The sequence below is a fragment of the Cajanus cajan genome, chromosome 3, assembly GCF_000230855.2.
Source record: "Cajanus cajan strain Asha chromosome 3, NIPB_CcT2T_4, whole genome shotgun sequence".
NCBI lineage: Eukaryota > Viridiplantae > Streptophyta > Magnoliopsida > Fabales > Fabaceae > Cajanus > Cajanus cajan.
In genome coordinates, this window is record NC_138519.1 from 598,511 (window position 1) to 612,133 (window position 13,623).

The 13,623-nt window shown below is 27.9% G+C and overlaps 2 protein-coding genes across 2 annotated transcripts; both read left to right on the forward strand.

The window, feature by feature from the left end:
• The first annotated feature begins 277 nt into the window (after nt 1–277).
• LOC109806103 (cytochrome P450 CYP82D47) lies at nt 278–6,229 on the forward strand. The gene is made up of 2 exons (XM_020368466.3): nt 278–1,256; nt 5,416–6,229. Exons 1-2 carry the CDS (start codon nt 303–305, stop codon nt 6,043–6,045), a joined length of 1,584 nt encoding a protein of 527 aa, XP_020224055.2. The 5' UTR covers nt 278–302; the 3' UTR covers nt 6,046–6,229.
• A 3,618-nt stretch (nt 6,230–9,847) lies between these two features.
• Nucleotides 9,848–12,929, forward strand: LOC109805953 (cytochrome P450 CYP82J17). The gene is made up of 3 exons (XM_020368256.3): nt 9,848–10,538; nt 10,757–11,096; nt 12,110–12,929. Exons 1-3 carry the CDS (start codon nt 9,940–9,942, stop codon nt 12,728–12,730), a joined length of 1,560 nt encoding a protein of 519 aa, XP_020223845.1. The 5' UTR covers nt 9,848–9,939; the 3' UTR covers nt 12,731–12,929.
• The last annotated feature ends 694 nt before the right edge of the window (nt 12,930–13,623 follow it).

The window sequence follows — 13,623 nt, forward strand, 5'->3', positions numbered from 1 at the left end:
TCTCTCTCTCTCTCTCTCTATATATATATATATATATATATATATATATATATATTAAAATCAATTTTATTTATGATAAAAAATAAATTTTCCTTTCTAAATTAAAAATTAAAAATTTAATAAATTTAGATTAATTTATTTAAATAAAATATTTAATGAATGATGACAATTAAAACCAAAATATTTTTTTATGGCTATTGTTTTTTCACTAGTCAATAATTATGTCTCTCATTGATGTGAAAGCTCGAGAATCCATATCCTATTTATAGATGTGCAAATATTGTGTTTTCGCAATCCTCCCAATGGACGACCATCCTTTGAATGTCCAAACTGTTGCGGGAATTTTAGCTTTGTTAATTGCATACATTGTGCTTAGATCCATTAGATCCCCTAATGGATCCAAAATGAGAAAGGGCAACAAAGTACCCGAACCTCGTGGTGCTTTACCTCTCATAGGTCACCTCCATCTTCTTAATTCTAAAATACCCTATTTCAGAACTTTTTCAGTCATGGCTGAGAAATATGGTCCAATTTTCTCTGTCAAATTGGGTTGCCACCCAACCTTAGTGGTGAATAGCAGGGAAATTGCCAAGGAGTGCCTCACAACAAATGACAAAGTTGTTGCCTCAAGGCCTGACACATCTGCTGGCAGAATCATAGGTTACAACAATGCAATTTTTGGCCTTTCCCCTTACGGAAAATATTGGCGTGAAATTAGAAAAATGGCTATTCTTGAGATTTTCTCAAGTTATAGGCTTGAAAAGCTAAAGCACGTGAGAGATACTGAAACATACTCTCTTGTCAAAGACTTGTACTCGTTGGTAAAGAATGTGAAGGGTTCAAGTGAAGTTCCTATAAGCAAATTATTGGAGCTCACGACCTTTAATATAATTGTGCGGATGATAGCTGGGAAGAGATTTGGAGGAGACACATTTAATGAAGAAGATAATGAAGCATGGAGGCTAAGGAAGGCCATAAAAGATGCTACATATCTATTTGGTGTTTTTGTTGCGGCTGATGCTATTCCATTCCTTAGTTGGTGTGATTTTCAAGGGCACGTGAGTTTCATGAAGAGGACTGCTAAGGACATGGACATTATTCTTGACAAGTGGCTGGAAGAACATGTCAGAAAGAGAGCTGAGGATGAGAATGGCAGTTGTGAAAGCGATTTCATGGATGTGATGATATCAACTTTCCAAGACCAACAAGAAATCTGTGGCTATAAGCGGGAAATAGTTATCAAAGCAACATCCATGGTACCTTCTTTCATTAATTTGGCATGCCTCACTCTAACATTACTTTGCTTATTATTAGTTATAATTATAATTATCGATTAATTGTACTGATAAAATAGAAGAAATTCATTAAATAGATGGCTATAAAATTTGAATTTTTTTAATTAAATTTTAGTTAATAATACAAAAATTATTATAAAAAAATATTAAAACACAATGAGTGTCAGAAAATATGTCTTTAACACTTTTGATCTATAAAACAAAATTAAAATAAAAATAGTTCTTAGAAGTATAAAACATTACTCATTTTACTAAAAAAAAACATGTGATTTAAATGATAATATTAATATATATATATATAATTAAAATAATAATTAATTATTACTTTTAAGAATTTAATGAAACTACTAGAATTTTCAAAAAAAAAAATTGTTTACTTAAAAAATTAAAGTGTCAAAAATATACAATTTCGATGGTGTTTCAAAAATAAAAGAAATAATTATTAGAAAGATTATCGTTAATATTAAAGTTTTAAAAATTGGCTCGGATCGATTGAATTGAGAATTCGTAGTCTAAGCTTTGAGTTGGATTGGTTATATATTCAACCAATGGGTCAAATCGATTCAATCACAAAAATATTTTTTTTATCTCTTTTAAAAATCAAGAAATTCAAAGAAAAGCACAACATAGGAATGAATCCCTGTATAAGAAAAAATAAAGAGTTTTATACAATAATAATCACTTATTCTAATATATTTATTTGTAATATATGTAACTTAAATAACTTTTATAGTATATTATTAATTTTAAATTATATATTTAATAGTATAATATCTATGTAGATATTATATATATTATCTTGTGATTAGGGATGGCAACGGGGTGGGTCGGGTACGGGTTTTATGATACCCGTCCCCGTACCCGTATTCGTCGGGTATGTGATTTTCATCCCCATTCCCATTCCCGTTCCCGTCGGGTATCGGGTATACATATAACCGTACCCGTAAATTTTTTTTTTTTTACAAAAAAAATATATAATATTTTTAAATTATTTTTCTATTATATTATAATTATAATTAGATTATTTCTTTATCTCATATTTTAATCAAGAGATTTTTTAATAATTACACAACTATAAATATTTCACATTATAATAAATAATTATACATAATAAAATATAAATTTTTTTCAATATAATTAAATCGGGTACGCGTACGGGTACGGGGCGGGTATGTATATACCCATACCCGTACCCGTACCCGGTCAAACCGGGTATTCCTTGTCAAAGTCAGGACGGGTTCGGGTATTACCCACGGGTACGAGTTTATTTGTCATCCCTACTTGTGACATGAATTGCAAGTTATTATATATATATATATATACATATTATTTGTATTTTTTTAATTTGTATTAATATAGCTTAACATATAATCTTTTATGTATTTCTTTATATAAAATAAAAATAATGATAATTTTAAATAAGATAAAAATTAAAATTTAAGATAAGATATGAATTTATTAAAATTTATAAGTATAATATATATTTAACATAAATATTTTTTTAAAAACAAATGAAAATTGAGTCATGCGATTCAATTAATGACCTACTAATTTAACATTTAACCCGCTGACTCAATATCCTAATTGATTTGATAACCGGTTCAATTTTAAAACAGCAGTAGTATTTCTCAAAATAAACAATAATTATAATAATTATCATAAATGTTTACGAATTTCAACCAGCCAATCCACGTTGGCCACAATTAATTTTTTTTGTTCCACGTGATACCCCACATATTTGTTTATATAAGAAAATATAGAGATGAATATGACGAGTACCAACTACCAAGATGCACTGTATATACCTTACTCATGTCATGTAGATGGACGATAAACATTCAATGACATTGATAGATCAACTAATCCAACTCACATGATTGTACTCCACAAGCAATTAACCTCTAAATTCCCACAAACAATAGATTATAAAGACTTGTAAAATCTTCTCTCAACTTTTAATTTCAGTATAATACTATAAAAATGCAAAATAATTCTCATGTTCTAAATGTTAAATCTTCTAGATGCTATAACCGGGTGTATTGAGATCTCATATCAACTATAAATACAACTAAAATAGATCTTATATTATAATAATGACTTGTATAGTTTTCATTTTACAACTTAATTATTGGAGTTAATAAAAAACAGCGAAATTTAAAAACAATTTTTTTAATTTTTAATTTAATGTAAAATACTTTAAAGACAAATAAAAACATTCAATTAAATATTACACATAGGTATAAATTATTTAGTCATTATTATTTAATTTGATCTATTTTTTAAAAAAAATATTTAATTTAATTCATCTATTTTAAAATATTTAATTTATTTCTCTAGTTTTCAAAAGAAGATATTATTGTTGTCTTTTTCTCCATTACATTAATGTTGTTAATGTCAATTTAAATAAAAAGCTGATATTATATTTTTTCATTTTATTGTTATTTTTAATTAAAAAGAAAATGATATTTTGTTTTCTTTTCATTTTTCATTCAAATAATTAATACAACAGATGAATTATTATTATTATTATTATTATTTAAAGGATTATTTTCTTGTTAGAGCATCTCCGGTGAGGGTTGCTTATAAGTAACTCCCAGTGCCAGATCATGTCACATCAGATTTGTGGGTTGCTTAAATTTTAGCAAAGTTACTTGTACAAGTGACTTTGCTAAAATTTAAGCAACCCACAAATCTGATGTGACATGATATGACACTGAGGGTAGCTTATAAGCAACCCCCATTAGAGATACTCTTAAAACGAATTCCTTCTAGACGTTCAATCAATATGTTAGGCGACCCGTGACAACTTTTATCAAGAAATGACAACAGTGTACCTAACACGATCAAATCACCAACTCCCTCTATAAGTAAATAAAACTAATTTAACATAAATTAAAAAATTTATTAAATATATTTAATTTTTACAATTTCACATAAAAAATATATTACATTTTCTAAAATATCCTTAATTATTTTCATGGTAGATAATATTTCCATTTATTATCATAAGAATATTTTTTAATTAAGAACGTTAAATTAAATTGATTTTAATAAAAAAAAAATTATATTTTAGTCTAAAAAATTTAAGTATTTTTTGTTTATATATAAGTATGGAGAGAGTATTAATTATAAGAGGAAGCAAAAGACTACAAAAAATGTTATATATAATGACATGTCAAATATGTCACTATAGATTAATATATGTAGACATAAATTTATTTGATATATAGTTGTGCATAATTTTAATGTTAATTTTGAATAAGATTAAAAAATATATATTGTGTGTCACTATAATATACTTTTACACTTTTTAATAATATATATACATATATTATATCTATAATATAGTAAAAGTAGTTTATAATGATAAATATTATATCTATAAAATGTGTGTCATTACTTAACAATGTTTTTTTTTTTGTAGTGTGGAAAAAAAAGTGTAAAGAAGTGGTGAAAAGTTAAAAAGTGAGATATGTTTGAGACAAGGAAAGAGAAGAAAAGTATGTGTGAATATAAGTGTGTCTCACTCTGAAAGACTTTTCCATTAATATGAGGAGAAGTGCACAAAAGTCTTCATTCTAATTTTATTGTTCAATATTATTTTTTTATTTAATTTTATTAATGCCATTAATATTAATTTAGACAAAATGATAATATTAAATTTTTAAAAATTAGAAGATCAAATTGAATATTTTAAAAATATGGTGATTAAATAAAATAATATAAATAAAAATGACAAAAATATTTTTAATCTAAATTAATTTAGTGGATGATACATGAAGAATTTGTTTAAAACAAGTTGATAAATTTTTTTTTTTATAAACTTCTCTATTAAAAAATATGATATATTTTTAATATATTTTTTTAAATACTTATAACTTATATCCAAATAAACAAAATAAGCTAATTTGGCAAGGAACTCATATCAAATAAGCTACCCATATCATTCACATTACAAAGAGCTCAATAATATGCGCATATATTAAAACTCTTTTTGACATACACTTGTTTCTAAATTAAAGAAGTTGTCTAAATTTTTATTTTTTTGACTCATTCTACTCAAAGTTCTAGATGTTTTCAGAATGATAATTTTTTCTAAGTGAATAAATTTTTGGTGCAGTTCCTTATTCTTACTGGGTCAGGAAGCACAGCCATAACACTAACATGGGCACTCTCCTTACTCCTAAACCATGGAAAGGTCCTAAAGAAAGCCCAAGAAGAATTGGATAAGCATGTAGGAAAAGAAAGATGGGTGGAAGAATCAGACATAAAAAAGCTAAGTTATCTTGATGCCATAATCAAAGAGACCCTACGTTTGTACCCACCAGCCCCCTTAACCGGAATTAGGGAAGTGATGGAGGATTGTTGTGTGGCAGGGTACCATGTGTCAAAGGGAACACGTTTGCTTATTAACCTATGGAACTTGCAAAGGGACCCACAAGTATGGCCCAATCCTAATGAATTTGAACCAGAGAGGTTCCTCACCACTCATCAAGACATGGAGTTTATGAGTCAAAACTTTGAGTTAATCCCATTTAGCTTTGGAAGAAGGTCATGCCCTGGAATGACATTTGGGTTGCAAGTGTTGCACTTGACTCTGGCTCGCTTGCTTCAAGGCTTTCACATGTGCACTAAGGATGCTCTTCAGGTTGATATGACTGAAGGCTTAGGACTCGCCTTGCCTAAGGAACATGCCCTTCAACTTATCCTCAAACCACGTCTTCCACTCCACCTCTATGAAACCCTTTAAATAACGTCTCTACCAACTATCACTACTATTTTATTTCTGTTATTTAAGATATTCGAGCTACCCCTAAATAATGACGTTCGAGTTTGGGTTGTCTGTCTAGCTATACTAGTAGCTAGTTTATGTAATTTAGGGACAACAATCAGTAGTATTTGAATATTAAATAAAGGATATCATATGTTTGAAATTCTGTATAATTATTTTTATCTTTTTTTTTAAATCCTTTTTCACGCATGCAATTCTCAAAAATATTTTATCAAAATTCTAAACACCAATTTTGTTCCATTAATCTTCTCACTATTTTCTCTCTCAAAGTTTTCAAGTCAATAATTTAATAATAAAAATATTTTACAAACCAGATTTAAATTTCAACAATATATACAAGAAAGAATAAAAAATACAAAAATATGGAAGTCAAATGTAACACCTCAATTTTCATACTTTTATGGAGGGTAATTTAGTAATTTTCATGTGATTTTAGTAGCCTAAAACGGACCGTTCCCAAATTAGAACGGGCCGTTTCAAGTTACTAAAAAAACTTATAAATTCTAGCCCAGAACAGATCGTTCCCAAACTAGAACGGGCAGTTACAAGCTACTAAAAAGACTTATAAATTCTAGTCCAAAACGGGCCGTTCCAACCCACCAAAAGACCTATGACTTCTAGCCCAGAACGGGTGGTTCTCAAACTGGAATGGGTCGTTCTAGATATGGTCGTTGTGAGTAAAGATGCAACCCCAGAACGGGCCATTCTGGTCACTCCTGAAAGTCTATAAATAGCAATGCCTTGACTTTCCCAAAGGACAGACACATCTCCACTTTGGACTTCTTCTTTTTCTACACTCTCTGAAGACCAGAGAGAACCCAGAGGAAGAGACTAGCAAATTACCACTTCTTGAGCGAAGAATAGTGAGTATATTGAACTCACTTCTTTTTATTATTTTTTTTCTTTTTATATTAATAATATTTGTCATTTTAAAAAAGATTATTTATCATCTTAAAGTCCTTATTTAAATTTGAAGTATGATTAAATATCAAAAAGTTGTACGCATGTGAATGAACGCATTCCATGAACAATAATTTTGATGACGACCATAAATAATATTCATTTTCTAGAATGTGTTTGGCTCTGTCTTTTTATAAATCGTTGTATGGATATATTTTAATGGACAAACGGACTTAATTAAAAATAAATTTGTCCATAATTTGTTCATGAATAATTAACTTTTTAAGAGTTATGTAATAAGAAATTATGAATAAATACTTACAATTTAATAAATTTTTATATTTAGATATATATTTTAATAAATATTTTTCAATTTATTTTTTATATCATGATATTGACATGAATATCTATTAGTTTCGTCAAAAACTAGTCTCTCTCAAAATTTTAACTATAATAAGATTATTTCGTACAAGCAAACAAGTTAAGCTTGTTATATTTAACCTTTGTAGATCTTGCATATGTAAGAGTTAGTGTGTCCCAAATTTATTTGTTACTCTTGTTATCAACTAAACTCAAGAAGACTCATAGAAACATATATTTATATATGTGATTATCAATAGTTACATATTAATAAATTTTTAAAACACTACACTACACATAATTACAAATAACAAATGAAACAATAATTACATATTAACATTGTATTATTGTCTATACAAGACAATTATTTTAAGAATTAAATTGATAAACAGATGAATTGAAATAGAGAATTAAATTGTTTCTTTGGCAGGTGGGTCAGGATGACTAGGAGGCTCTTGGCAAGACACTTGTCCTAGGTGCAGATCAGGGATAGAGGAGTGTTCCTTTGAAATTAAATTTTACATCCAAATCCAATAGCATAGGAGGAATGAACTCAAACAGATGCTACAAAGCAATCCCGAAGCCCAGAACAGAGCAGCGATCTATACCATGTTTCTCTTTTGTACTCATCTTACTTGATAGTTGATATTGCCCATAAATTGTTTCTTTAATGAAAACGAGTTAATATTTTATTTTCATTCTAATAAAGATTTATTCAACAATTTCTTAAATTCAAGATTAATACATTAATGAGTCTGTTTGTTTTAAAAAAATTAAAATAATATTATTTTTATAAAATAAGTACTTTTTACTTTATTTTTTAATGTGTTTGTTTAATTTTTTTTTAAAATAAACAATTTTCTAATTTTTTTAAAAAAATACTTATTTAAAAAATGTAAACAATGGGACGTAGTATCTTTACGATATAAGGGGCAAAGTGCGTGGTTCCTCGAGTGAAAACCAGCATAAAAAGTCAAGAAGTCATTGAAATATGCAACCTCTTTTTTAGGAGTTGCTACGGTACTCTCAAAGATTAAGGAGTTTCAATACATTCTTCTATGTAAACTCATAAAAGATCTAAAAAAAACTAATTTAATTATAAAATGAATAATCCAAATTATCTTTATAAAATGAAAAGTAAGATAAAATTATAAAAATTAAAATTACAAGATTTCAATAATGTTATAAAACATTAAAAAGAAAAGAATTAATAAATAGTAAAAATAAAAAATTATAAAAATTATAATATAGAAATTCAAAAATCTAAGATAAAAAGATAAAAATATACTTAAAAAATTATTAAAATTAAAATATAAAAATTTTAATGAAAAGAAAAAAATATACTTAAAAAAATTATTAAAATTAAACTATTTAAATATATAATAATATTATTATAAATAAAATTAGAATATATAAAATAAAAATAAAATAACTAAATAATTTAAAATTTTAAAAAATAAAATATTATAAATATTATTTAAATAAATTATTAAAAATATAAAATATAAAATAAAATTATAATTACAACTGTACCCATACCCTCTCAAATCACATAAGTACCATAAAATTTCTCCTCTTTTTTTCCATCCATTTCCAAACGCAATCACCCTCATTGGTTTCAAGCATCCGAGTAAAAGTCAATGACTAAGCTGAGTGCCATTTTATGTCGTTTTCATCTCCTACTTTCCCATTATTGTTATAATTTAATTAGATTGTCATGTCCCCATAAAATTCTTTTATTCGTCACCTAATTATAAAATATTATATAGAATTAAGTACGGTTTTAATTTTTATAATATGAATACTTGATAAAGAATATATTTTTCTAAAATTAAAAATTATTATTTTTAATCATATTATTATATAAAACTTATTATATATTGAGTAGAAGATCAAACGACAACTTAAATAGTGCTTATTAATATTTATAATACTATACTGGTCTGTGATACTTATAAAATTTGTCTATATTAAATTGAACATTGGACAACCAAATTTAATGGCTTCAAACATTATAAGAATAAAATTCGAACAAAAATAATTTACAAAGAAAAACTCAAATTTTATTTTATTTTATAGAACTTAAGAAAATAATTTTAAATTTTAAAGGAATAGAAAATAAAAAATTATATAAAAATATAAATTAAAACTCTTTTATTTTATAGGAACTAAAACATATATAAATCTATTATATATAATACGTTTATTAACTTTACACTTATCAACTTAAAAGTCATATATTAAAATGATTTTGTAATTTTTAATGTAATTTTTAAATTTTTGTTCAGAATAGAAATTAAATTAATTTTATATATACTAATCTCTTAAATTTAAGATAAAATTATTTTTAATTTTTTAAATTTAAAATTAATCTCTATAACTTTAAACAAAATTTGTTTTAATATGTCATATTTAACTGATATAAAGAACTAAAAATTTATTTATGTGTATGTATTTTAATTTATTTAAATCGGTTGTATTATTGCAATTGTAGAGTCTATCCCATTTTAACATACTAGTATGACAAAAACTAGGGGTCTTGTGGTTCATCTAATGATATCTTGAATCTCTCACTAGTTGAGATCACACACCATGGATTTCCTTTCACAACCAACAATCATAGTGATAGCCATAAGCATAGTGCTTCTCTACACCACATGGAGGAAGAAAAGCACTAGTCAGAAACTGAAGGGTCTACAACCCCCAGAACCCTCACGTGCCCTACCTTTAATAGGTCACCTCCACTTGCTAGGAAGCCAAACACCCCTTGCAAGAATCTTTGGTTCTTTGGCCGACAAACATGGCCCAATCTTCCAAATCCGTCTAGGAGCATACCCTGCCCTCGTGATTTCAAACCAAGAGGCAATAAAAGAATGTTTCACCACTAATGATAAAGTCTTGGCCTCACGCCCCAAGTCAAGCCATGGTGTTCACCTTGGCTACAATTTTGCAGGCTTTGGATTTGCCCCTTATGGAAGATATTGGATCAAGCTTAGGAAACTTACCATGCTTGAATTGCTCTCGGCTCGCCGACTCGAACTTCTGAGGCATGTCTATGAATCTGAAGTTGATACTTTGATAAGGGATCTTGGCATGTATGTTCCAGACAACACTGCTGTTAAGGTCACAATAAGTCAATGGTTGGAACGCTTAACCTTCAACATGATCACAAAGATGATTGCAGGGAAAAGGTATTATCGGAAGTACTTGTTATATCATATTAAATGGTCTATAGGGAAATTGACTTATGTATGCTAGAAAAAATTATATTCTATTTTTCTGTCTACTTTTTACTCTTATATATTACTTATATGAAGAACTTTAAGCGAACGTACCCTTAATCAAACTCACTTTACTAATTAACAATCTTAATCTTTCTGAATGTTGGGCTCTGCTATGTTTTGAACAGGTATTTCAGTTATTTGCAAGATGTGGATGATGTAGAGGCACATGGTATTGTGAAACTTATAAAGGAGTTCATGCATATATCTGGGGAGTTTGTTCCCTCGGATTTGATTCCACTTCTTGGATGGTTTGGTGTGCATGGCCAAGTGCTCAAATCTATGAAACGAATTGCAAAAGATTTGGACACACTTGTGGGAGGTTGGGTTGAGGAGCATAAGAAGAGTGATCCTCTGACCAACAAGTCATGGGAGAAACATGATTTCATTGATGTCATGCTCTCTGTTATTGAAGATGATCCTGTCTCTGGCCACACCCGTGATACTATCATCAAAGCAAATGTTATGGTAAGCATTTTATTGAGTTTATAAACTTTCCAATATGCACTTTCATTTTAGTCTTCTGTTTATATTGCTAATTATTTAAGTCATTGTTGTGACTTAAGAAACAGAGGATTTCAACTCTTTAATAAATAAAAAAAGGATTTCAACTCTAACTTCTCTCACGTAATGTAAATAACCAACTTTAATTTGAATCCCTCGTTAGTTTATTAAAAGTGAGAAAATTGGTTGATTACAGACTTTTTTTTAAAAGAAATTACACTCATATAATGTAAAACAAAGTTCACATAAATATTTATAAATATTTTAAATATCATATTATATACTAAAATAAATAATACGATGATCTTAAATTTGTATTTTATAAAATGTTATAAAAATGTAATTTTATTAACTTTAATATTCGATGTTAGTGACTATGACTCGTCTAATAATAATAACAAAATTGTCCACTAAAAGTTAATAAGAATAAAATCCCCAAAATTCAAATTTGTAATTAATAAGCGACTGAACAACTTGTTTTGTGGGGACATAATATTAGACTTTTGAAGTTACGTTGACTCAGTAAAAAGACACTGTTATGCTTAATTATAATTTATGCATTAAATCATTCTCTTTTAGTAAGACAGCTTGATCCTACTTATTCATTTTTATTTATTTTTATATAAATTCAGTTTGAATGCATAAAACTTTATCACTTGGTAGTTTTGAATTAATGCGTTAAATATTTATAAATTCAACTCAGTGACACTTAATTAGAAAAATTGAGCTAAAGGTGATAGATTTAACTATTTTATATAAAAAAAAGTTAAAATTACATTATAACGATTGTACTAAAATTAGTAAAAGCTTTCTCAAATGCTTCAAGAATATCTTTGCTTGTCCATGATATTCAAAGACCAAATGATTCTAAGGTGCAAGAATTACCTAAGAAAACATTGTACTCTTTCTTGTAATTAGTATTATTGTTGAATTGTTATATATATTATATGATTGACCAAGTAAACTTGCGTATTTAGAACCTTATGTTAGCGGGATCAGACACAACATCGACCACAATGACATGGATACTGGCGATGCTAATGAAGAATCCTGAAGCTTTGAAACGTGCACAAGAGGAGGTTGAGCATCACGTGGGTAGGGATAGAAGAGTGGAAGCACAAGACATAAAGAATTTGGTTTACTTGCAAGCAATTGTGAAGGAAACGTTGAGGTTATACCCACCAGGGCCACTTTTGGTACCCCACGAGGCTATGGAAGATTGTCACATTCAGGGCTATAGTGTGCCAAAAGGAACACGTGTGTTTGCCAATGTGTGGAAACTACATAGAGATCCAAGGCTTTGGTCAGAGGCAGAGAAGTTTTCACCCGAGAGGTTTATGAATGAGAATGGAGAAGTGGATGAAGGGCACAATTTTGAGTATTTGCCTTTTGGGTCGGGGAGAAGAGCTTGCCCTGGATCCACTTTTGCCACACAAGTGAGCCTCGTGACACTTGCTCGTTTGCTTCAAGCCTTTGATTTGGCTGAGCCAGTGGATGAACCTGTTGACTTGAAAGAAGGGTTGGGCATCACCTTGCCCAAGATGACTCCATTGAAAATTCTTATCACCCCGCGATTACCACGTCAATTTTATCATTGAAAAGTGTTAGAATGCAAAAAAAGTCTCACATCATTCAAATAAAAGAATGAACATAAGTTTATATATACGTAATTATCTTAATTTGTAGAAAAACTTTTTGAGTGGTATCCAAAAATAAAATAGTGAGAGCTTGATCCAAAACTTATAGGTTATTTATATTATTTTTTAAAATATAAAATGTTTATATATTTTTATATCATCTCGTTGACATCCATCATAATACATGTATTAAATGATGTTTTAATTATATTGACACTCATTTTTTTATATAAGTGTAACAATTAAAAAATATTCTAACATGCATATTTAATGTGCGGTATATTGTGTCTAATAATGTAATCATATTAAGTTTTAGGGGGTGTATTGGATTAGGATTTTAAAGGACTTTTTTAAAAGACTTTGCAGGATTTTCATGACTTTTAAGATTTTGCAGGATTCTACAAGACTTAAAATCAGAATTTTAATGGATTTTGCAAGACTTTTAAATCAGGATTTTAATGGATTCTGTGGGATTGTGTGGAGTTTTGACATTTGATAATATTTAAAAAAAATTCATATATTCAAATTTAAAAAGAGTCAAAGACAAAAATAATAATAATGTCTAGATAAATAATAATAATAATTCTCCATAATATTCTATTCTCTTTTTATAGCATCCACTATTAATTGTAACAATTCATTGGAATCCTCCTTGGTCCAAGCTTCATAGTTTTCTTTCTCTTTTCCTTTTTCTTTATTATTTCCTTGTGAATCTCCCATTTGAATTACTAAAACAATATATGCTAAAAACTAGTTATATAAATGATTATGGATAAAAGACAAAATCAATAAAATTATATTATTATTTTTAGAAGCACACCAATCATACAAGATCGAATATATCTTGGCTATCC

What these genes read in the sequence shown, in the direction of transcription:
- LOC109805953 (XM_020368256.3), top strand. Translation starts at nt 9,940, where the DNA reads ATGGATTTCCTTTCACAACCAACAATCATAGTGATAGCCATAAGCATA. An exon ending in AAGATGATTGCAGGGAAAAG is followed by an intron (nt 10,539 to 10,756) that starts GTATTATCGGAA and finishes TGTTTTGAACAG; the next exon opens with GTATTTCAGTTATTTGCAAG. An exon ending in TCATCAAAGCAAATGTTATG is followed by an intron (nt 11,097 to 12,109) that starts GTAAGCATTTTA and finishes TTGCGTATTTAG; the next exon opens with AACCTTATGTTAGCGGGATC.
- LOC109806103 (XM_020368466.3), top strand. Translation starts at nt 303, where the DNA reads ATGGACGACCATCCTTTGAATGTCCAAACTGTTGCGGGAATTTTAGCT. An exon ending in TTATCAAAGCAACATCCATG is followed by an intron (nt 1,257 to 5,415) that starts GTACCTTCTTTC and finishes TTTTTGGTGCAG; the next exon opens with TTCCTTATTCTTACTGGGTC.